The 24,972-nt window shown below is 43.1% G+C and overlaps 4 protein-coding genes and 1 long non-coding RNA gene across 12 annotated transcripts in view; 3 read left to right on the top strand and 2 right to left on the bottom strand.

The window, feature by feature from the left end:
• Neto (Neuropilin and tolloid-like) overlaps window positions 1-24,972 on the bottom strand; it is an 89,237-nt gene that overhangs the window by 54,735 nt on the left and 9,530 nt on the right. The gene's annotated exons all lie outside the window — the stretch shown is intronic.
• Window positions 3,105-5,551, top strand: LOC117184519 (uncharacterized). The gene is made up of 4 exons (XR_004469920.1): window positions 3,105-3,293; window positions 3,428-3,845; window positions 3,910-4,490; window positions 4,587-5,551. It is a non-coding gene; the product is annotated as an uncharacterized lncRNA (long non-coding RNA).
• Window positions 8,936-9,869, bottom strand: LOC6901346 (SUMO-conjugating enzyme UBC9-B-like). 2 transcript variants are annotated; one of them, XM_033382607.1, is made up of 2 exons: window positions 9,654-9,869; window positions 8,936-9,499 (listed from the first exon to the last, which is right to left on the bottom strand). In XM_033382607.1, the coding sequence occupies exon 2, from the start codon at window positions 9,414-9,416 to the stop codon at window positions 8,994-8,996; it is 423 nt and encodes a 140-aa protein (XP_033238498.1). In that variant the 5' UTR covers window positions 9,417-9,499; window positions 9,654-9,869; the 3' UTR covers window positions 8,936-8,993. The 2 variants fall into 2 exon arrangements, with proteins under 2 accessions (XP_033238498.1, XP_002134047.2); XM_002134011.3 differs by having other exon boundaries at window positions 8,936-9,588; window positions 9,654-9,867.
• On the top strand, window positions 16,021-19,313 carry LOC26533159 (mucin-2-like). The gene is made up of 2 exons (XM_033382602.1): window positions 16,021-16,110; window positions 16,173-19,313. Exons 1-2 carry the CDS (start codon window positions 16,101-16,103, stop codon window positions 19,079-19,081), a joined length of 2,919 nt encoding a protein of 972 aa, XP_033238493.1. The 5' UTR covers window positions 16,021-16,100; the 3' UTR covers window positions 19,082-19,313.
• On the top strand, window positions 20,473-21,412 carry LOC117184518 (uncharacterized). 2 transcript variants are annotated; one of them, XM_033382606.1, is made up of 3 exons: window positions 20,473-20,575; window positions 20,638-21,001; window positions 21,044-21,412. In XM_033382606.1, the coding sequence occupies exons 2-3, from the start codon at window positions 20,735-20,737 to the stop codon at window positions 21,347-21,349; spliced, it is 573 nt and encodes a 190-aa protein (XP_033238497.1). In that variant the 5' UTR covers window positions 20,473-20,575; window positions 20,638-20,734; the 3' UTR covers window positions 21,350-21,412. The 2 variants fall into 2 exon arrangements, with proteins under 2 accessions (XP_033238497.1, XP_033238496.1); XM_033382605.1 differs by having other exon boundaries at window positions 20,638-21,412.

Genomic DNA, 24,972 nt, shown 5'->3' with positions numbered 1-24,972 from the left:
AGATCAACTATCGGCTGACGGTATATCGGAGGCATCTGGTTGTGGTGTCGTAGTGTTGGAAATGTTCTTGGACAAAGCGTGGAAAAATTTGCAATTATAATTTCTTATTAAATAATATTCCGAAGGCTCATGCAGCGGAGCAGAAATGTCAATTTCACAATGAACTGTTTTAGTGGAGAAAGTAGTCGAGAAAATTGAAACTAAAGTAAAGAAAACTGTGATATTTGTTGACAATTTGATGGAGCAGCTCTCGTTGTGCCGCAAGAACCCGCTGTGCGGTTTTACGGCCTGCCCTAAGAAAAGGCAGTATGGAAAACCGCAACCAAGGCCAAATTATCTAATCAAGAAGTGCACCGTTCCAGGCGTAGACAATAGGCCACGGGAACACACTTGCTTTCATCTGCCAACATACTCTGGTGCCACATGACGCTGCAGCGCTGGAACCTGGTGAGTCTCAGCACACAGCTGATGCTCAGCCATCCGGACTTGAGTGATGCGATGCATACGGAAGCCCATCATTGTTATATTTGTATTAGTTTAACCCCGATTTGTATTATTTCCAGACGCGTCATCAGGCTCTGACGATTTCGGTGGCAGAAGCGGCTCTACACGGGACGGACCAAGGCCTAGAATCGAATACACCCGAGGGAATGAATGTTCTTGAAAGACAAGAGTGATTGTACCATACAGGTAAGTTTAGCATGTGGTTTCAATGAAGTCAACATATAACTAACTGCAATTATGCATATCTTTATTGCAGAATGCCCCTCGATATGTACCTACCCCTATAAATTCAGGTAATTTTAGATACGTGAAGCCAAATTGTTTTCATTTAACCAAGAATTTATCTCATTCAAGGTCTCCGCTGCTGCAAACACTTTTCGCATTGGTTGGACACAGAGAAAGTGGATGGAGTGGATGCATTTCCAATAAGCCCACGAAAGTACTAATGATGGTTTTATTATTGAGCGAAAGAAAAGCCAATAGTATCTGAGAAGCCCGAAGAAAACACATCCCAGACTGTTGCTACGGGGCTCACCAACATGGAAACTTTCTCGCATATTTATTATGTCTTTGTGTGTACTGTAGACATACGTTCTTGTATACATTTTTTAGAGAATATCCAACTTTTTGTGCGCATATTATGCTTGCCATGAAGAATCCATGTAGACGGGCTAACTTATTTATATGCTCTGCCTGCAGGCATACATATTTATGTATATATAGGTATTACGTATGGATATACATGCATACTTATGTACGAAGCCGTTTAAGCAGCTCAGCACTTAGCTGAGTCCCAGTGCCAGTGCCAGTGCCAGCGCCAGTGACAGTCTCGAGATCCCAGCTAATTCGGGCGCCTTGGCACGCCGAATGCTTCATTAAAACCATGGTCGATGGTGACACAAGGAGGATGGCCGGGGGCAGGATGGTGACTTTAAAGCCTTTTCAGCTATTTATCAACTGATAGCCAAGTTTTGCGTGTGCCGAGCATAAAAACTAACTTTGAGCTACTTAAAGTGAACTTAAAAACATGAAACAACTCCCAAGTGGGGAGGGAGCCTGCTTTCCCCTTCCAAGGCAAGGAAGCTTCCAACGAGATGGGTCTCTACTCAAGAGAATAATAGCACTGGGACTGCTATTTTCGGGCGAGCTGAAAGAGGCAGGGATGGAGCTGGAGCTGGCGCTGGAGGTGGAGCTGGAGCTGGAGGTGTACGTGGAAAAAGAGAGAGAAGGACGGGCAGCGCCAAGTCGAGGCATCCATTCTGCATCCATTCGCTTAGCTGGCCTGACATCCTGAACGTTCCCAAATTCAATTTGCAAAAGTTGAAAGCTAATGACGACGCCCTGAAATAAGTGGCCACTTGATTTGACAAAAACTGGCACCACACCACACCCATGCCCAATGTAGCACCGCATCCCTTTTTCCAGTTGACCGGCAAAAGCGTTTCGTCCAAGTGCACGTCTAAGCTTGTGCCCACACTGCCCACCAATCACCCTCCCCATCCCCCTCCCCCACCCACTCGCAGTCCCAGGTTTTTTTTGCTTGTGCTATGCAGCAAGGATGGCAGCCACTCTATCACCTGCATGACATTTGCAAAAGTTTTAGTTCCCTTCCCTCGGTTTTGCTGTGTAAAGTATGAGGTAGGTTATGGTTCGGCAATGACTCAGCGAAAAGAGCATCCCATTAATTGCCAAGGTAAATGCAGTGCCAACAAAATCATATATTGTGCATTGCTAACTGATAATACAATTTAGATGCATGTGTATTTTAGTTATTTATCTGTGTGTTCAGTTGTTGATTTGCATCTGTGTCATCAGTATATTTTTGGATTCCGATATTTGATTCATCTGTTCCGGCATGTCCTCGTCATCCCGCTTGTGGTTTGGCGGCGACGAATCAGCTTCTGCAATCACAACTGCCTTCATTTCCATTTCAACATGGAAAAAATCGGGGTCGACAGCAAACCAGTATTCGATCTGCTCCTTGGTAAAATCGTTCATGTTCGGTTTGTCAATCATGCTCTGCACGGTCAAAAGAATCTTCTTAATGCTGAGCGAAGTGCTCGGCATGTCCGGGTTGAAGTCCGGCATAGTCATGTAGCCCATCCAGTCCACGTTCGGGTGCAAAATGGGATACTCGAAGAGCACCGTCGGCATGGATGCCGGGTAGTGGATGTCAAAACTCAGCTGCACGCAATAGCGTAGGCAAGTCGGTGGCATTCCTCTCTCGACCGGTACGATGCAATCCCAAGTCATATAGTCCACGGAGCCATCAATCAGTTTCGTTGGACGGGCAGTAAAACCGTACAATGGTAGCTGTTGCCATTGCTTACGCTCTTCGATTAAGCGATTCAGTGCGTATTCAGACATATTTAGCTTATGTTCTTATTTTTTTAAATTCTAATTCTAAGTGACATTTTACAGTACAACCACAAAATTGTGATATAGAGCACTGCATACTTATCGATAGTTTACTAGTAGCAACTCAAAGTTGCGCCGTAAACCAATTTTATCGGAGCTTTGGGGTTAATTAATAAGATAGTTGTCTATTGCAGGTACCTTGGAAGCACTGGAGTTCTTTGGTCGATGACGCAATTCAGTAAACGCCTCAAAAGAGGAATAAGCTAATAAAATACCGTTTCATTCCAGAACTTTCTTGGAATTCACATATGTGTGTCTTAATAACTATTGTCATCCGCACACTCATGGGCCCCTTGAAGCCTATTTGCATTTAGAGAGAATCACCCGTAATTGTTACCGTTTTGATCATGGCAGTCTCATCGTTTTTTCCGGTATTTTTTGTACGTTCTTCATGCAGCCAGCGGCACTTTGGGTGACTTTTGTTCCGAGTCAACAGCATGGAATGGTTTCAGTGTGAAAAATTCATTTAAGCAGTCGGTAAACTACAGCATCATATATCATCCAGGGCATCCAGGGAAGACGCCGCCACAGAGACCACGGCCACACTAAAGGCAGAGCAGACCAAGGCAAAGGAAAATTGGCAGAGAGCCCATGCCCATGGCCAGGCGCAGGCTGAGAAGCAGGAGCAGGGCCAGGACCTGGCCAGGGCTATATATCCTTGCGGCTATGCTCAGCGCCTAGTTCATAAATCATTAGGCTCGATTGTCTGGCTAACACGCTTTCACCCTCTCCACCCGGTCCACCCGGTCCACCCTGCCAGCCGACCGTCTCCTCGCCTGTGGCCTGTGTGGGCCCCCATCTTGATAGTCCTGCCCTGGCACACACTAAATTAATAAAGCATTTTGCTATCTACCGCTACTCTACCCCACCCACGCACAAAAAGATATAGCTGAGGGAGCACAGAATCAGAAGTAATAAGAAAGGTAAGCCCCAAAAATTGCAGCTCCAAAAAAAGATAATAAGCAATGAATTATCCTACACGCACAGGAGTTTCAAAAATCAACCTGAACACAGAGATACAAATGTGGGTAGATGTGCCTCCGTGCCTCTTGGAATTTATCGCACGTTACGGCTGATGCTGAGAGTTGTAATTTTTCATGAACAACCCCGGACACGGGCCCGGAGCCGCACGACATGCCAAGGAGCACGAAAAAACGATGAAGCGAAGGAGATGGGCCACCTACCTGGAAGATGGAGATGAAGCGACATTGCCTCACATGTCTGACAAACGAGGAATGGTATAATGATGCCAGCCAACAAACGCATACGCACACACCAGACAAGAGTTTGCAAATGGTAGATCATAGAATGACTGGACTATCAAAAGAGGAGGAATAATACCACATTTCTTCTGTATTTCAGAACCGACCTCCAGGTCAAACTAGCACAGATGCTTATATGTGGATACCATAAAGAGCATCTGTTAAACATCTATCTAATGGAGATTAACTTAACAAACTTGAACACAGAAACTGCTCCATAAATATGGAGCCATTCCTGGCTATTCCGAATATCGGATACCATCCAAATGCTGGCCGCCCACCTTCATCTAAGAGCTGAGTAGCTGAGTAAGAGAAGCATATGCGCTGCCAGGATCAACAGCAGGGCCACTAGCTCATCTTTGTTTCCTTTGAATGCTCATTCCTGTCCTTTTACCATTACAGAACTGACGCTTTGGTCGCCTGGGTGAATATGGGGAAGGTAAGCAGGTGTATAAGTATGTGTTAGCCTGTACGACAAACTTCATGAAAAGGATAAGCTGAAAGGAGCGGGCAAACGAGCAGGCGGAGGTGGAGTTCCACACGCGCAGACATAATGCAAGATTAATTTCTGATGTCGTTATAAATAAAAGCTCGCGTATTTTATAGCTTCAGCCCCTCCAGCAGATCCCGTAGCCCATGCCCCGACCCCACCTTCATCCGACAAATGCCGGCGGACGAAATTTGTTTGCTGTCTGATATGTATATCCTCTGGCCGCCTGCTGGACATCCATGTGAAGGGTTGTCGCTCTGGTCTGGAATGGTCTGTGACAGTGGGGTAATATTATGTGGCTTATACGGAATGGCAGTGGCCAGCAGCGAGGAAGGAGACTCCTCTCCAACGTCAACGGCCACAAGAATAATGTTGCATTTTATGTCCCTCAAATGTAATTCGCGGATGGAACGCGTCTCGTTCGCATAATCGGATTTGGAGAGCACACAGAGAGACACAGATTCGTGAAAGAGTGAAAAACCCATTCAAATTTGACAATCAAATTTAATCGGGAGACACTCTTTCTTCATTTCACTTCGTCATGCTACAGCCCAGCATCCCGCTTGCGGTTCTAAAGGACACAATTATTTGCTCATGTATTCATCTGTTAATTAAAGCTCGATGGAGGATTGAGTTGCTACTCGAGTTTATAATCAAGATCTACATCATGGTATCAACATTTCTGTCCAGTAAATTATTAAGAATCATTCATCATTTTCTGTTTATGGGACAGTGCATCTGGTTAGTATATCCATTGGGTATGCTACAATATGATTCGAAATGGACAGAACTAGCCGCTTATCATAGAATCCTGAGAGATCTGCTTAGGGCGATTCATCATGGTTGCGCATGCGCTTAGGGTAGTATTTTTTGGACATCGTATGCTAGCAATAAGTGCGAGTGAAAGGCACATAGTATAGTGAGTGAGACGGCATACGTTGATTTTGATTAACCCTTTATAGGCCCGTGGGGCTTAAAATTTTAAAATAAAATGATTTTACTGATATATTAATATTTAAATTTTATGCAGCCATTAATAATTTTAGTTATATTAAAATGTTCTTTTACATAATATATAAATATTACTTCTAATTCTGTGCTATTTATATATTAAGCAATATGTAATTTTTTTGTTGTCGGGACATAAGGGTTAAGAATATATCAAAAATTCCTCCGTGAACAACCTTCATCATCAACAGGCAAGCATGCACTGACGATAACGGACAACACGAACGAACTTCGGCTCCCGACGAGACCACCTTGTATAGTTGCATCGTGCCTGAGACTATTTTTACTGTTTGTAGAGTGTTGGAAACGGTGCTGGAAGGCGGGACACACACAAAGTACTCGCCAAGATTACAGTGTTATTGCATTGTAAGAAATACTCGATACTTACTCCGCAGTATCGATCAAGTATTTGCACTCTTATCGAATTTGATTTAGAGATGGTTTTGGATCGAAACTAGTGGAACAGTTTGAAATGGACTGCATTGTACTTTTCCATCCCCCTTTAAGCGAACACATATTTTTGCAGGCCGAAAACAATTTCAATGCCCGCTCGTTGGGCATTAAAAATGAAAAGCCACACACAAATTATAATGCCCGTGTGCAGACTGCCGACTGAAAAATCCAATGAATTTTCAAATACATACATACATACATGTACATATGTACATATGTATGCATGTATGTATTTGTATCGAAATGTGCGGCTAGTTGAAAGAGTTGCTTTGAAAGAGGAGCCAGGGGGGCGCTGTGGGGCTGTGGGTATTTGGCGGTTGATAAACCGTTTGTCTGGGCAATTATAAATGCATAAATGCATATGGCGAACGGGTTACATGCAACATTTACGAATTATTATCCCAAGCACACAGGCACACAGACAGCATCCATGGGTTGGAAGCTAATCAAATTTTCCAGGTGCTAACTAAATTGGTTTTTGGGGATGAAATGCGGGTGGAGGTGGGAAAATATGCTGAGGAAAACGGTCATAAAAGGGGGATTGTGGCAAAGGGACCCCGAAAGGGGAGGTTGGAGCCTTTTCCATTCAATTAGCCCCGAGTGAGGATATACATCAATGTTCACTGCTCCACTTCCCTCTCTTCGCTCCACTCTTTCGCACTCTTTCCGACTTGGCCTCTCCGCCTTCGTCCCTCCTCCCTGTCACTTCTCTTAAGTGGGCTGATAAACTGAAATGAGTAGAGGAGACCAGGACTGTGTGGTTGGGGGTCACCTGATGACCTGTAAGGCATATTCAGCACTTTTGGCCCATTGTCTGCTCATCAGCACCTAACCCTCATCCTCCTTTTGCTCCTTGTCCAACTCGACCTCACCTTCTTCATCACGAACCTCTCGCCATCTCTCTTCCTGCCTGTCTGTCTGTCTGCCCATCTGTCTGTCTGTCTGGGTGGGTAGGACAATCTATTTAGCTTCCACTAGGGCCGCCCTGGCCCTGGGCCTTGGGTCATACATTTTAATGTCCTTTTCCTTGTTGTTCTTGCTCTTTTAGTTCTTCCGATTGTTGCTGTTGCTTTGTAGTTGTTGCATTCCTCAATTTGTTTGCACACCCATCACATGAAGTTGTTGTCTCGATTTCAGCAACTAACTAAGAAACGATGGACAGTTCAAAGCCGGAGATCTACACACCCTACCGTCGATCGCTACCCTACTACCCTTCTATGATCGATTTATGATATGTACATTCCTACTGATGTGGTGATACATAAATATATACGATCTTCGAAGCCTTTAACTATATCTGTCTATTTGTCTTATATAAACAAGTTTTGGGTCATCGTCGTCATTCGCCAAGTATCTACATATAAATACCGAAAAGTGTCGCAAGAGCTTCCTGCATGTCATTATACCCCTTGCAAGGATATGAAGAAGGACATCCAGGTCCCATGCTGTGTGTGTGTGTGTGTGTGTGTAGTTTTCATTAACTTCGGCCCAGATCCCCATGAAGGAACTTTAATTAAATGCGCCTGATGAATAACTCATGGATTTTCGGATTCTTTAGCTCAAGGGATTTTCTCACTTCAAATTGGTTAAAGATTTTTACGCGGTCATATAGATACGCACTTTATAATTAGAAATACATTGAAATCAATGAACACTTAAAGGCAACATTCCACGGACTGATAAAGAACAGAAGGGTCAATGGTCGATTTTCGATGTAGGCCAGAAAGTAGACCAGACTTGGAAAAGATTGCCGGACAGTTGCAAGTCCACGTGTACTTCAACTCGTTAACCTTTTTCCCAGAATCGTAGCCCCATACATATGGATGAACATCTGGAAAAATCATATAAAGTTTCCGTAAAATTTTCTCTGGACAAGCGACTTGAAACAACTCTTCAAACCAGTCAAAAAAAAGAAGAAAAATGAGACAGCGAGAGTGAGAGAGCGAGAGGGAAGTGCTCAGACAACATTTTCAGCGCTTAGTCACGCACCAAAACTTTTTTCGAATAATATTATCTGTAAAGCGCAAAGCAAAAAAAAAAAATAAAAATAAGAAAAACAGATACTCAAATACGCCCACGTACACGCCCACACGCTTAACAATTCAATTTGGGAAAAAAACAAAAAAAATGGCGAGAGAACAAGTGAGGAGTGGGAGACCAGGAAGAAAGTTTGGACAAAGAAGGCAAGAGATAAAAACTCAATGGAGTCAAAATTTGTTTTGGGTTTACCCACTCAACTAAAACTTGGGCTCTCCATGGTCGGCCATGGTGTGTTGATATGTGGATATGTGGATATACATATGTACATAGGTCTGGCTCTGGGAATGTGTAAAAGTGCAGCAAAACGTTGCAGCCACCGCCAAATCCAGTTCAGTTCAGTTCAGTCCATTGCAGTCCTCTCTGCTGTCCCGTTGGCTGTTGCCTGTGGGCCAAAAGTTTAATTGTTCAACTTGGACTCCGCTCCACTCGAATCCCCTTCCTGCCCCATCCACAACCCCATTTCGAGCCACTTCACACACTTCATTCAAGCGCTTTGGTCCAAACTTTGTTGCCTCCACTGCCGCTGTTTGTTGCAACTCCAATTGTGCAACAGACGAACACACATTTGATGAAATAAATACAAAAAAAAGAACAAATTTCAAACAAAACGTCCAGCACAAATAAATAAAAATCAGAGAGCCATGCAACCAAACCAAATCAAATGAAACCAAACAAAATTCCAGTCTTACAGGATTTATTCCGATCGGATCGGCCTCTCTATTTAGATACTAAGTGGACAACATTTAACTTAAAGTTGTACTTTTGATATTTATCTGAAGATCAATTTTTTGTTGGGGGAGTGCTGGGATGCGGGATTGCTATGTTCCCGCGAACCTTTCTGCTTTTATTATGTGTGTGCCTGCATCTCCCGATGTGGCAGAGTGTTTGTTTGCCACATATGCGACGCGGTAGTTGTAGTGCGGGCGGTTGGTCTGGTACAAATAAAGCGCCTTCTTGTTCACCCGCGCACTCAGACTCTGGTCCGGATATACCAGAATATGCTGGATAGCTAGTAGTATCATCCTGACATCCATCTTCGGGGCCAGGAATGTGGGTTCGAGCACTTGGCTCGGAATCTTCAGGTAACGCGTGGGACCAATGTTCGGGTGGAATATGTTCGACTCGAAGCGCACAAGCGGCAGCGAGCCGGGATACAGATTGTTGTAATACAATCGAACGGGAAAGCGCCCGTGCTCCCACGGCGTAGATTTCATCCCTGACACCACGCAGTTCCACACCATCCAGTTTTTGGTGCCGTCCTCGTTCTCCGACGGGCCGGCAAAAAATCCCGGGATCGGATACCTCAGCCACTGCTTCTGCTCCGCTATCAAAAGTTTTATAACATCAATGGACATCTTCTTCAGTATTTACTCTGCCTTTTATGTTGGCTGTCTCGCCGCATCGATACTGTGCCTAGTGTTGGATAACACACAACAAGTAGATATCGCAGCTGGTCAGCCGATAGTGGAACTACTTACTGCAGCCTTTAGTCGTGAGTTAATCGTTTAGTTTATTTGGTTATTAGTTGCGATCGATTTGAGATATAATATTGAGGGATAATTCTTCATTCAGACACCCACATCATGTAGACAAAAGTGAGTGCTGTTGATATTTTTAATAAACGCAACTGATAGAAAACAAAAATCGGATTTTTAGTTTAGAACTTTAGGTCAACTTCAAAGTTGACAATTTAGTGAACAGCAATTTCGACTCTTTTTTTATGCACATACCACATCTTTCTTATGATGTATCTTATGATTACTTTAGTGGATCTCATAGGTCTCATAGGATCTCATTAGCCAGCTTTTCGCAACAAGACCGTCTACCGCGATATGTGTCTCAACAAAACGAAGAGATTAATATTAAAACATAGTAAAAAAGGTTCGATATGCAGAACAAATTGGATACCTGGAAGACAAATTTTTTACCATTTTACCATTAGAATAATTGATTATTTCACCAGCTGATCATGATCCAATTAGCTGAGCAATTGAAGATATATTTTAATCAAATCAAATGGGACCAGAGTGAAAATAAATCAGAGGAATACCCATACTGTGACAGCCGATACCTCAAGCGTTTGCACCTAACAGCACATTTGGTGCATTAATTTTCTGTAAAATACACACACATTTATATATTTCAACATGTGGCTTTGATTTGGCTAGTTGTAAATATTGTTGTATTCCGTTCATTTTTATGCATTTACTTGCCGGACAACGGAGGAAATATGCTGAGTTTGCGGGGCAAGGTCCGGCTCACTCACTAGCAATTTCGATGAGACACATTTGGACACTGGCACTGCCGACATGACAGCTGAGTGCTCCGGCCACGTTTTTTGGCGCGTTGATTCTCTACCAGATAAGATGCACATTTCCGCCTTGCCTTGGGGGGGCAGTCAGTGCATTCAATCTTATTAAAACCTGCGTGCGGAGCCCAAAAATCCATTTCGCATAGATGAAGGGAGGCAAAAACACGTAAATTTCATTGATTTAGTGATGTCCGATTTTTGCGGCGAATAAGGACGAAGAATAATAAGTAATTTTACATTTTAAATTGTGCGTTTTTCGAATCCATTTCTCTGTATTTCGTAGGAGGGTCTTGGGAAAGGAAGCGCTAGCCTGTGCCTGCTACATAAGAGTACTATATATCCATACGAATAGAGTATACCCTTTTACCCCACGGGAACGGTGCCTAATAGTATACATAAATAAAGAGCAAACACAAAATACAAGTAAAAAACTTGGAAATTTGTGTGCGAAAACAACGCGATGCCGATGTGGAAAATGTTAAAGCTGCCACACGACAACAGCAACAAAAGCAACAAAAACAACAACCAGAGCCGAACCAAAGGAACAACTGCAATTATTCAACAATTTGCAAGGCTGGATGGGCGGGAGTTGCCTTTCAGATGGAAGGCGAGGGAGAAGGAAAAGTTCTTCAAACTTTTGCCATACAAAAGTGTGCTCGAATTTATATACAATACTATATACATACATATGTACATATGTATGTACATACAAAAACAGAATATATTTTTTTATGTTTTTCTGCAGTGCTCTTTTTATTGCAATTTTGAGCGAAAGTTCGGAAGAACTCCTTGGAATGACTCCTAATAATAAATGTGAATACCAAAGGTAAAGAAAATGTTTTTAAATACTATACACTTTAGGGCTTCAGAGCGATGGTGTTAGACTGATTGATTCTCTATTTCTGGATTTTTCTGTACCCCTGCAAAAGCTATTCTTTAGACAGATTAATATTTTTCGACTTTTTCCTAGAACTCGATAGGATTATAATAATTAATAGACCAGCAATTATTACCGGAATATATAGTATAAACCGGTAAACAAGGCTTTGTGAGAAAATGTCTCAAAAAGCATATAGTAAAAAGAAATGGAATACCATATTAACGATCGATTTGAATGGGTTCTTTGGTAATAGAAGATTCAGTAAAAATTGGTTTAAAAAAAATTGTACGAGTTTTTAGAAATGTTTGAAATATTAAGACCTATAAAATTAATTGCTACAAATTTACACGGCGGAAAAATCCATTTTTGAACGAACACAACTCTGGCGGTATTGATTTATGGGCAACAAAGTTTTTAATGGGCTGAAACCGTTTTTCTCATTCATTCCCTTTTTGTTCTTCTCAAATATTATCCAAACAATGGGTTTAGTTTGAGTAGAGTTTTTTCATGTACTCGTTTGTTATTAAATATAGTTATTAAACATATAGACCAAAACTCTGTTATTCAAAAGATATAGCACACAGAGTCCCATATAAAAAATATGTTTACGCTCATTTGTTAAATCAATCGCAAATGCACATCTCATCATTTCAAATGGATAGCACAGCCAATCATCAAAGTTAATATATGACTAAAATCATCCAGCATACAGTAAATGTATACATACATAGTTATCATTAAAAAGATTAGGTTTTTGAACTTAATTACACAAATAAATATATATTTTGTGTCAAATAATTGACTTGCATATTTGAATTCCTGGTGAATTCCATCTATATTTGAATAATAAATTATAATAATAATAAATGAATAATTTATTTCATTTAAATTATTATTTATTAATTGAAATAGGTATATGTAATATTATTATTGTTTTGTTTATATATTGACTTTGCGACATTCACTTTGATTGAAGACAGGGGAAAGAAAATGTATATAATAATGGCAAAAGTTTCCTATTCAATCCCTTTCGCCATCTGGCGAGACTATATATTCATTATGTGAATCGCTCAAACCCGAAAAAGTTCTTCGACTGAGTAAGTCTTGAGCGGTTCTGTTCCACACATCGCCATTATGGCAGGGACTCACGTAGTTTTTCCGTAGTTTGTTCCCTGTCCAGGTCTGTCTTGTTTACAGATTTTTTTTCGGGTGTTTTACCCAGGTTTTTTTTGTAGTTGTTGTCGGTTTATTCTGTTGTCGTGGCACAAAAATTGTGTAGCTGCGTCCGATGCAGTGATTTTGTTGCCGTGCTATAAAATATGAGCTTGAATTAGGCAACCATAGACAGCACACACCCATATACTCGTATAAAAGCACACAGATACGCAGTCACGCACACCGACAAATATATTTGTGCAAAGTTTTCATATATTCGTGTGCCTGAAGTTTTGGGGGGCCGGCACGGGCGGCAGAAAGAAGCTGATAAAAAAACATGTAAGAGAGAGGCAGGGACATATGTCCTGTAGGGATTTGGCCGGCTCGTGGCTTGGGGCTACGGGGCTCCTACGGCTTCTACGGCTCCTAGGGCTCCACTGGCCCGACACCGAAGGTGCGAGAGCGTTACAGTGTGTGTGTGTGTGTGTGTGTTTTGTCAAATGTGCACTCATTTCTGCTGAAAAATTGAAGTACATGCATGAGTGCTCCGGCCTGTCACAGGCTGGCCCCCCAAGCCATACCAAGCCATCGCAAGCCATCCCAAGCCGCCAGGATGTGCCAAGCTTTTTAGCTTGTAGTGTTTTTCTTCTCGGTTTTTCCTGTTTTCCCTTTTTTTTATTTGTTTTTTTTTTGTAGATTTCATAAGATTTCCGGTCACTTCACTAATGAGTTTTACAATGCCTCGTAGCACAGACACGCTGCCACACAGTGCCAGTGAAAATTGTTGATACAATGTCCTTGGACAAACAATCCTTAAATCCAATCCTTGCCTACACAAACACACGCACACACACTTGTCAGCCATGTGTGTGTGTGTGTTTAATTTAATTTCCCATTCTTCATCTGAGTGCATGTGTGTTGAGTGTAGGGCGAAATGGCAGAAAGGGTCTTCCATTGAGCCGTGTCTCTGTTTGTCTTTTGTCGCCCCAAGCCGGCTCCATCTCCGGGGGTCATCATTTATGGAGCTAGGACTCCCAAAAAAGTTTGCCAGGGACAAAAGTTTACAACATTTAAGTGCTTAATTTATGTTGTTGGACTAATTCATTTCGATGGCCGGAAGATAAGTGAAAGAGTTCCGAAAAACCTAACAAAAGGTAAGCCTCGCTCCGAGGCTGAAGGAGTTAACATAATTGAGGTAAAGTATTTGCTGCTCTCGGCAGTCTGAGTGGCTCGAAATGGATTTTTAACCATTGTTGATTTAACTTTGGACACAATTTCAAAAAGACTCTCAAAACGGTAAAGTGCCAGGCAGTTGCTATCGCACACTCTCTTAGGGTCATCCCGTAGCCACCAGAAAGATGCTTTAACTCCCACGCAACCTCAAATGATCTTGAGACGGTGTTTATAGGCAAACTCCTTAAAGTATTCAACACCATTTGCCGGCAAACTTTATCGGGGTTCGGCGAGAGTCTGGCTCAACTTCTTGTGGCGAAAGTGATTCATTCATAATCTGAGCTAGTTTCCTCAACTATTCTGAGCATATCCCCATCTGGCTCAACCGGCTAAATCTCATGCATAATCTGAGATTGTTTCACCAACAAAGTATTCGATATACTGTACATCCATACTTATGTATTCTACTATATACGAACAAGACATGGAGAGGTGAATTTATCATAAACTTTTCCCCCTTTTTAATATTCACATCACATGCTGCGTATGAGTAATTTCAAATGGCAAATGGCAAAGTTGTGTAGGCGAAGGTGGGCTCCACCCGCTCCAACACCCGCTGGATTGGGTGGTGGGGGGGCTAAGTGACTGAAACAGGACGCAATGAACCGCATCAATCGAGTTTAACACCACCGAACAGAGTAGGGTTACATATACATATATGCCTGTATGGCATATTAGTCATATGCAACAAAGCCAACCCAAATTGTATCGAACATCAATTGAAAACCGTTCCACCTGATCAAAATTAACCCGAAATCCATCCTTATCCAATCCTGCCTAATTTAAGCCCCAATCGAACCTGTTTTATATGATCTTACTGAAAGGATCTTCGAGCAAACTCTAGAAATTAAGACCCAAGCCAGACAGAGCCCATTCCCGAACCATACATACTCGTACATACATATGTAAATAGCCGCAGCATTAGCCAGGCACAGCCATGCTGCTAAAAGATGTCCAAAAATAGATGTGTGCATAATAAATTTTAAAATGTGACAACAATTGATTCTGTTTATTTGCGGCGCTTGAGAATGGTTAACGCTTTAAATAAATAATTATTTACGATCAGGGGGCGAGGACTCAATGGGCTGAGCGCCTGAAGGCTGTCCAGATTTTTTTCGTTTCAATTTTGTTTTCCTTTGTGCATGACACCCTCGGTGATGGTGGAGCATGTATACCCTTCAATATTATTAAGTGAGTACAAATTCTATGTTGAATATCGTCGTACAAGTTATAATGTAATAATTTAATAGCTATTAATATTTGAAACGATTATCAGATGTTTGACGCCTCAATTTTAACTGTTTCTATAACGAAATAGTTACATAGTCGTTGCCACCCGCCTATATCTGGCTTGGTTTGGCTGGGTATCAGGTATAAAATTCGCTCATAAATCTTAACTGCAACAACCATATTTAATTACAAAAGTTTTGCCAACTGTCCAACAAGGACTCCCTGTCCGGGACAATACCACGGATACACGGGTCCTTTCTGGCGGCTGGCTGCCTTTTTGTTTTTCCTGCTTTTCCCGCCCGATGATTGTAGAAGGAGTGACAATGAGGCGGAGGGTTGAGCGAGTGTAGAAGGCTGGAAAATTATTACACATACAGAAAACACCCACACATACATGCCCCCTTAGGCTCTTTGCCATTTTTATCGGCTGCCAAATGGCCGACACTTGTCCACTCCAGTCCGTCCAGTTCTGGCCACTTTGCCATTGGCCTAACACTTCCGGGCGAGGCCATAAACCGAAATCTCTTGTTTGCACTTCTATTGGCCGGGATGGGTTCAGCAGAGGGATATTGGGCCGACTGCGGAATGAGTTAACAGGCAATTTCAACTATTTTACAGACTGCGTACAGCATGCCAAATTACCAAAGCCAAATGTCAATACCATTGACAGACCCACACAGCTCGAACGCAGCAGCAAATATGGAGCTCCAAAGGGAAAAATTCGATCCACATCCCATTTTAAGATTTCTTCGGAGTGCGGACAAGATGTTGCACAATGGGACTGACACAGCAGTTAGCAACCATTATCTATGGGGTGTGGAGAACAGTTCACGTCGAATATTCTTTATCTTTCGCTGCTGTTTGTGTAGTCCCACGAATCCTTACATATCTGAACTGCAAGTATTTCGCTTAATTTGTTGATTGCACCCGGCAGATCGTGGACCATGTACCACTTGACACTGCTCAAGAGCCTCCGGTCAGCGATAAGATCACAGCATGAGAAAACTGGTATATAAGCCCCACCAGATGGCGTTGCCAATGCAGTCCAACCATTATCTCTCGGCGGAGAAGAAGAAACTTCAGTAGAGGAACCATTAACACGGAAAAAGTTCTAAAATGAGAGTTTGTGAGTAGCTCCCGGAAGCACCCGCTGATAACCGACTCTGATTGTATTCCACTTTCATGCAGTCAACTTGCTGCTGATTGGAGTTTTGATTGCGTTGTGTGCCAGCGCGGAATCGGTGAGTGCTCACCCCCCTAAGGACGAGCCCAGGCCCGAGCCATGTGACACCACGACGAGGCCACCCTGTGAACGGACGACGACAACAACCACCCTCGATCCACCCTGTAAAAGAACTACCACAACGGAAACGCCATGCACCACAACTAAGGAAACACCCCCCTGTGCACGATCAACTACAACAACGACACCCTCTGAACCAACAACCACCAGAACCACAACACCCTGTGACACAACAACAACAACCACTACAACGACAACAACAACCACAACAACTACGACGACAACCACAACAACGACGCCTACCACAACAACCACAACAACTACTACGACGACAACCACCACTACACCAACGACGACAACAACCACTACAACGACAACAACGACCACAACAACTACGACGACAACCACAACAACGACGCCTACCACAACAACCACAACAACTACTACGACAACAACTACGACGACAACCACTACTACACCAACGACGACAACAACAACAACACCCTGCGAGCCAACCACCACAACAACGACAACAACTACTACGACAACCACAACCACTACAACAAGAAACTGTGACACAGAACCCATCACAACAACGACAACTACTACGACGACAACCACAACGACCACTACCACAGAAGGCACCACAGAAGGCACCTGTGACACAGCCACAACAACGACGACAACCACAACAACGACGACAACCACAACAACGACGACAACCACAACAACGACGACAACCACAACAACGACGACAACCACAACAACAACAACTACAACGACAACCACTACTACAACAACAACGACGACAACAACGCCCTGTGACACAACCCCCACCACAACGACAACAACGACAACTACTACGACGACAACCACAACAACGACAACCACTACAACAACACCCTGTGACACACCCACAACAACAACACCTACGACAACAACCACTACTACACCAACAACGACAACAACAACGACGACGACAACAACTACGACAACAACAACTACTACACCAACAACGACAACGACAACAACAACCACAACTACATCAACGCCCTGTGACACACCCGCAACAACAACACCTACGACAAAAACCACTACTACACCAACAACGACAACAACAACGACGACAACCACAACGACCACTACCACAGAATGTACCTGTGACACAGCCACAACAACGACGACAACCACAACAACGTCGACAACCACAACAACAACAACGACAACCACTACTACAACAACAACGACAACAACAACCACAACTACAACAACACCCTGTGACACACCCACAACAACAACACCTACGACAACAACCACTACTACACCAACAACGACAACAACAACGACGACAACAACCACTACAACAACGACAACGACAACAACAACAACTACGACAACCCCCACCACTACGACAACAACGACAACTACTACGACGACAACCACGACAACGACGACAACGACAACCACTACAACAACACCCTGTGACACACCCACAACAACAACACCTCCGACAACAACCACTACTACACCAACAACAACAACAACAACCACAACTACAACACCATCCTGTGACACACCCACAACAACAACACCTACGACAACAACCACTACTACACCAACAACGACAACAACTACTACGACAACAACAACTACTACACCAACAACGACAACGACAACAACAACCACAACTACAACAACACCCTGTGACACACCCACAACAACAACACCTACGACAACAACCACTACTACAACAACGACGACAACAACCACTACAACAACGACAACAACAACAACGACGACAACAACAACTACGACAACAACAACTACGACAACAACAACTACTACACCAACAACGACAACGACAACAACAACCACAACTACAACAACACCCTGTGACACACCCACAACAACAACACCTACGACAACAACCACTACTACACCAACAACGACGACAACAACCACTACAACAACGACAACGACAACAACAACAACGACAACAACAACTACTACACCAACAACGTCAACGACAACAACAACCACAACTACAACAACACCCTGTGACACACCAACAACAACAACACCTACGACAACAACCACTACAACCACTACAACAACGACAACGACGACAACAACCACTACTACCACAACGACGACATCAACCACTACAACAACAACCTGTGACACAACAACGACTACAACAACAACCACGACAACTACTACACCTTGTGACACAACAACATCCACAACAAAAACCACTACTACAACTACGACATCCTGTGAAACAGCAACTACAACGACGACTACAACACGCCAACCATGTACAACAACAAGGCCACCCTGTACAACAACAAGGCCACCCTGTACAACAACAAGGCCCCCATGTACCACAACAAGGCCACCCTGTACTACAACAAGACCCCCTTGTACAACAACAAGGCCACCATGTACAACAACACCGACTCCATGTACGGAACCAACCACCACTCCGTGCCCCACACCAGCCCCAGCGAAGGCCCCCGCCTCACACGATAAAGGCAACGCCGGCAACAACGCAAATACTAATACTGGCAAAAACGCAAATACCAACACTGGCAAAAAAGCAAATACCAACACCGACAACAACGAAAATACCGGGAACGTGGCTCTTGCTCAGATTCTGATCTCCCGGCGTGACTGTCGCGGCAAGGAAGACGGCACCTATCTGGCCGATATACGCCATTGTCGCCACTACTACGTGTGCGACGGGCAGAGATCAAGGCGCCAGAACTGTCCTCAAGGACAGTGGTTCGATCGTGCGCTGAAAACTTGTCGTCAAAGCAGCGAGGTTACCAATTGCCTGGCTATGCGCAATTAGGAATTCAGATATTCCAGATTGAATTGAAATGGAAATGAAAATTAAAATGATCCGCAATCAACCCTTCTATCGCGCGTAAGCTATCTACATATGTGTATTCTAAATTTTTACAAGTCCAACCATAATATTTCAATAGACCTGCAATGTATTCGATTAGGTATCAATGAAACTAAAGTAATATCTATGTTCATATATTTTGAAAGCAATAAACTAATTTTTCATAGCCATAAAAGGAATAGTGTGTCTTCAATAGAAAGGAATAGCTCACGCCCAGTCACTGGGGCCAACCACACCCGTGGATCAGTACTTACTCGACTTCTTGGTTAGGCTGCCGTATAAAATGACAATGCGTCTACATATACAAAGTCACTTCCAAAGTACTTTCAACTATAAATCCCACCTGTTACCAAAGAGAAGCGGCCGCTAGTCCTTTGGACATATGACCGCCGTTTCAAAAATGATTGCTTCTGCCCCCAACACAGACGATAATAGATTTATGACATGGACTAAGCTTTTGAAAGAATAATATTCGACTGTTAGCCACAATTAGGAAGGTGGCACAACAAAGTCAGCCCATTTTCAGATTTCTTCGGCAAGATGTTCCACAATGGGAATAACACAGCAGTCAGCAAAGATTATACAGCCCTTAAAACAAAAAAATTGTCGTGCTGCTGACCATATCCCTATGTATTTTGTGGCCCTGAACACAAATCCAGGGTCTGTTTTTCTCCATGACGTCAGGTTTCTTTTTCTAACCTCAAAAAGAGGATTTGCTTGAAACTCGTCACTCCGGGGCTTTCGGGGTTAATAATTACGATTTTTAAATCAGCTTTCCAAAATTCAAAATGGCGGATCAAACAAGGCCGAATTTACTTAAACCGAATAGCCCCGGCCTTGCTACATCTAAATTTTCCACCTTTGAATAGATCTTTTTAAGAGAAAATAACTCGATACATCTCGAAACACGAAACTAACATCAAATTCGTAATCAGCGACCGTAATCTGTTTCCACCATGTTTCGACCAGATTGGTTTTTTGAGGTAAGAAAAAAACATGACGTGATGGAGCAAATCTTACCTCGGATTCGTGTTGAGGTCCTCAAAATACATAGGGATATGATGCTCTGGAAAGGCGCGTACGACACTTTTTTTTTGTGGCGCTGTGGTATCTACGCAGTGAGGAAAACAATTCACTTCGAATATTCTTTATCTTTCGCTGCTGCTTGTGTAGTCCAACGAATCCTTACATATCTGAACTGCAAGTATTTCGCTTAATTTGTTGATTGTACCCGGCAGATCGTGGACCATATACCATGTACCACTTGACACCGTTCAAGTGCCTCCGGTCAGCGATAAGATCAAAGCTTGAGGAAACTGGTATATAAGACCCACCAGAGGGCGTTGCCAATGCAGTCCAACCATTATCACTCGGCGGAGAAGAAGAAACTTCAATAGGGAAACCATTAACACGGAAAAAGTTCTAAAATGAGAGTTTGTGAGTAGCTCCCGGAAGCACCCGCTAATAATCGACTCTGATGGTATTCCTCTTTCATCCAGTCAACTTGCTGCTGATTGGAGTTTTGATTGCGTTGTGTGTCAGCGCGGAATCGGTGGGTGCTCACCCTCCTCCTAGCGACGAGCCACCAAGTCCCCCATGCACAACAACAACGCCACCCTGTACTACACCAAGGCCTCCTTGTACAACAACACCACCACCCTGTACTACACCAAGACCCCCATGTACAACAACAAGGCCACCCTGTACTACACCAAGGCCCCCATGTACAACAACAAGGCCACCCTGCACCACACCAAAACCCCCATGCACAACAACAAGGCCACCCTGTACTACACCAAGGCCTCCATGTACAACAACACCAGCACCCTGTACTACACCAAGGCCTCCATGTACAACAACAAGGCCACCCTGTACTACACCAAGGCCCCCATGTACAACAACAAGGCCACCCTGCACCACACCAAGGCCGCCATGCACAACAACAAGGCCACCCTGTACTACACCAAGGCCCCCATGTACAACAACAAGGCCACCCTGTACTACACCAAGACCCCCATGTACAACAACAAGGCCACCCTGTACTACACCAAGGCCCCCATGTACAACAACACCACCACCCTGTACTACACCAAGACCCCCATGTACAACAACAAGGCCACCATGTACAACAACACCGACTCCATGTACGGAACCAACCACCACTCCGTGCCCCACACCAGCCCCAGCGAAGGCCCCCGCCTCACACGATAAAGGCAACGCCGGCAACAACGCAAATACTAATACTGGCAAAAACTCAAATACCAACACTGGCAACAAAGAAAATACCAACACCGACAACAACGAAAATACCGGGAACGTGGCTCTTGTTCAGATTCTGATCTCCCGGCGTGACTGTCGCGGCAAGGACGAAGGTACCTATCTGGCCGACAGACGCCATTGTCGCCACTACTACGTGTGCGAAGGGCAGAGATCAAGGCGCCAGAACTGTCCTCAAGGACAGTGGTTCGATCGTGCGCTGAAAACTTGTCGTCAAAGCAGCGAGGTTACCAATTGCCTGGCTATGCGCAATTAAGAATTCATATATTCCAGATTGAATTGAAATGGAAATGAAAATTAAAATTATCCGCAATCAACCCTTCTATCGCGCGTAAGCTATCTACATATGTGTATTCTAAATTTTTACAAGTCCAACCATAATATTTCAATAGACCTGCAATGTATTCGATTAGGTATCAATGAAACTAAAGTAATATCTATGTTCATATATTTTGAAAGCAATAAACTAATTTTTCATAGCCATAAGGAATAGTGTGTCTTCAATAGAAAGGAATAGCTCACGCCCAGTCACTGGGGCCAACCACACCCGTGGATCAGTAGTTACTTTGTTATTAAACCTGTCAAAAGTCTCTGAGTCATAGATATGCAGGCGTTCTGTATAATTTCATTATTGGACTTATATGCTCTTTAGCCGGGAAGTCTTTGAAGATCGACTTCTTGCTTAGGCTGCCGTATAAAATGACAATACGTCTACAGATCCAAAGTAACTTCCAAAGTACTTGCAACTGTACATTCAACCTGTTACCAAAGAGAAGCGGGCGCTAGTCCTTTGGACATATGACATATTATAATGCATTCATGACATGGACTACGTTTTTAAAATGAAGTTTATCATCGATTACAGAGGACGCACAACGGAGTCGGAGGCGTTGCAGCGCGACTCGGGCCGTGTTTTTAAGTAAATTAATTTATGCAGCGCCTATAAACGAAACGAAACTAAATATCTTGATGTTCCCTGAGGTTCCGTCAGGTTCTATGTATCATACAGAACATAGTATATTAGATGCAGCGCGTTCTAAATTTAAAGGAGCCCAGGACACCACATAATTTCCTGGATCGGGTGATCGGTGGATAACTCGAGTCATCCCTTCGGGATGGGGACACTCTCTTGTGTATGGAGATGCAGCAGCAGAAAACATTTCAGAAGCTTTCATTTAGTTATGCGAATCAATAAAACTAATAATAATATAAATATATGTATATGTGCACGTGTACATAGAACCAAATCGATTAAGCTGTCTAGCCGACCCCTGGTGGGTCTCACTCTCCCTTGAATGGTCATCAATTTACCCGACAGTAAAATAAGGAAAACTTTCAATCAGCCAAACAAAAATTGCGAAAAAGCAAAACAAGCTCATAAATTTGTCAACACTCTCGACGAGGGTGCCAGCAGTGGGGGCCACCAGAGTGTGCCACAGTTTGGTGCACATCTATATCCCTTTTATAGGCGTCAACTTTTCGGTCGAGAACTCGAACTCAACAACAGTGCGACAGTTGTGAGTTAGTGTCTGTGGCATTACTACGTCAGGCTATTTATTATGACCCGCGAACCCCTGTTCAGGAACTCGAGAACGGGAGGAGGCAGTCGGTAGTTGTATTTGACAAGGCAAAGAATTTATTTGTCGATAAGCATCCATGATATTCCGCTGTGGGGTAGGCCAATCTGAAATCTCTGAAAGTTACTAAATCAACCAGGGGAAGTGGTGCCAAATGGTTATTCATGTGGTGATGCACGTTTCAAGTGTGCTCTTTGCTTGGATTGATGTACCTTTGAACTGCGTTTGATGTCTTTTTGAAGCACATACTGTTTGAATTCAACTGCAAAGAATTGTATGCATATAAAATCGGCTTAATATGACTTTTATGTACGATGGATATTATTTAAGTTGTCTTATCCAACTTTCTGTCTATTGCTGCTGTGGCAGCTACTTAAGGGGCATTGGGTGGCTGCAGCAGGCATTATCGCGCATCCGATTGTGCTTTATTATGTTCCTCCACACCCTTCACTTTTCTGTCGATTTTTAGCGTGTTGCCTTTTCCATCGCTGTCGTTGCGCTTCACCTCGCTTGTTTGCGGCATTTTGCATGCCTTTTTTGTTGGTTTTCCTTGTTACTTCTTTTTTTTGGGTCACCAACACAAATCAAAACGTAAAGCGCCGCAGAACGGAGCAGAGTGGAGCATCGCACTGCTCTGCGTCGCTTCAGACTTTTATCATATTTCAGTTGGGCATTGGACCACCAAAAATAAAAAACAACCAACAAACTATCAGCAAGAACGTTAAGTCAAGTTTTCCGACTATGGGATACCCGCTACTCCTGTCAAAACGTGCATAACACTAACTAGCAGCACATGAGTCACAGAACTTATACATCCCTCAAGTAATTCACAAGGATCCATTTGTCCTCGGCTTGCAGAAAAGTGTAGTACAGTACGTAGTTTCTGAGATCGAAAGCGCATCCCTCTTGCCTGCAGACTAATCTAGTATACCCTTTCACTGCACGAGTAACGAGGGTACAAAGAAAGAGAGAAATTGAAACAACATGGAGGACCGCGGCTAAGGATACCGATACCCCATTCCATTACCAGCAAAACGGACCAACGCAATAAAATACACAAAACTTTAAATGCAAAATGGTGGTTTGGTTCCGTTCCGTTCAGCCTTTTGCAAGGACTTGCCGAGCCGCCTCCATTCATTCATATGTTCGTACACATATCCATTTTTCTATGGAGCACAAAGTGGCGAATGAATCGTATTTGCACATTTGGCCAAATATCAAACAATAATAAAAACAAAAATCAAAGCAAAATCAGATTGGACGTTAAAGTCGTTAAGGGTTTCATCGTAAAATCTTAAGTATTGCAGCATCTTAATGTTTTTTGAGTGCCACTTGTTGTCTTGGGCATACTTTGGTTAACCATTAAGTTAAACAAATGAACTAGGAGGTCGTGTGACGGTATGCTAGAAGCGATATTTCGTGATATTTCGCTGATAAGTTCAATTTTGGAGTTCATTCTCTAGCAGCGAATAGATGATATTTTCCAAGTTCCCATTCACTCTAGACAATTCGCAGCCACGTGCACGTTTCAGTGCTTTTTCTCTGATCGATCTATTGACATTCTCCATCCATACTAGATATATGTACTCATGGAGCATACACACTTCTCAAAGTAACAAGCTCCCATTATCTTGAGGCTTAAATCTAACTAAATGGTTGTTTAATTTACCAAACTACTCAATAATATTGTTTTTATTAATTCCGAAAATAAAAGTGCAACAATCAGCTGCTAATAGCCATGATTAGGAGCAGTTAGAACGTTAGGGCTAATACTCCTGTATTTTTTTTTGCGTAGTTGCGTTTTTTTTGTGAATTTATCTGCAAAACAAAAAACGGTGTGTGTGTAAAGCTAACAAGGGCAATTTGTTTGTTGTCGTTTAATTTATGGGACGTTAAAAGTCGCATTTACAATTGGCCATCGATACCAGACCCCAGCTGCGGTCGATATTCAAGTTTTTGTCGCTTGGGTGCCAGTTTTTG

This window comes from Drosophila pseudoobscura, chromosome X (genome assembly GCF_009870125.1).
Source record: "Drosophila pseudoobscura strain MV-25-SWS-2005 chromosome X, UCI_Dpse_MV25, whole genome shotgun sequence".
NCBI classification, from domain to species: Eukaryota; Metazoa; Arthropoda; class Insecta; order Diptera; family Drosophilidae; genus Drosophila; species Drosophila pseudoobscura.
This window is presented reverse-complemented; position numbering and strand designations above follow the sequence as displayed.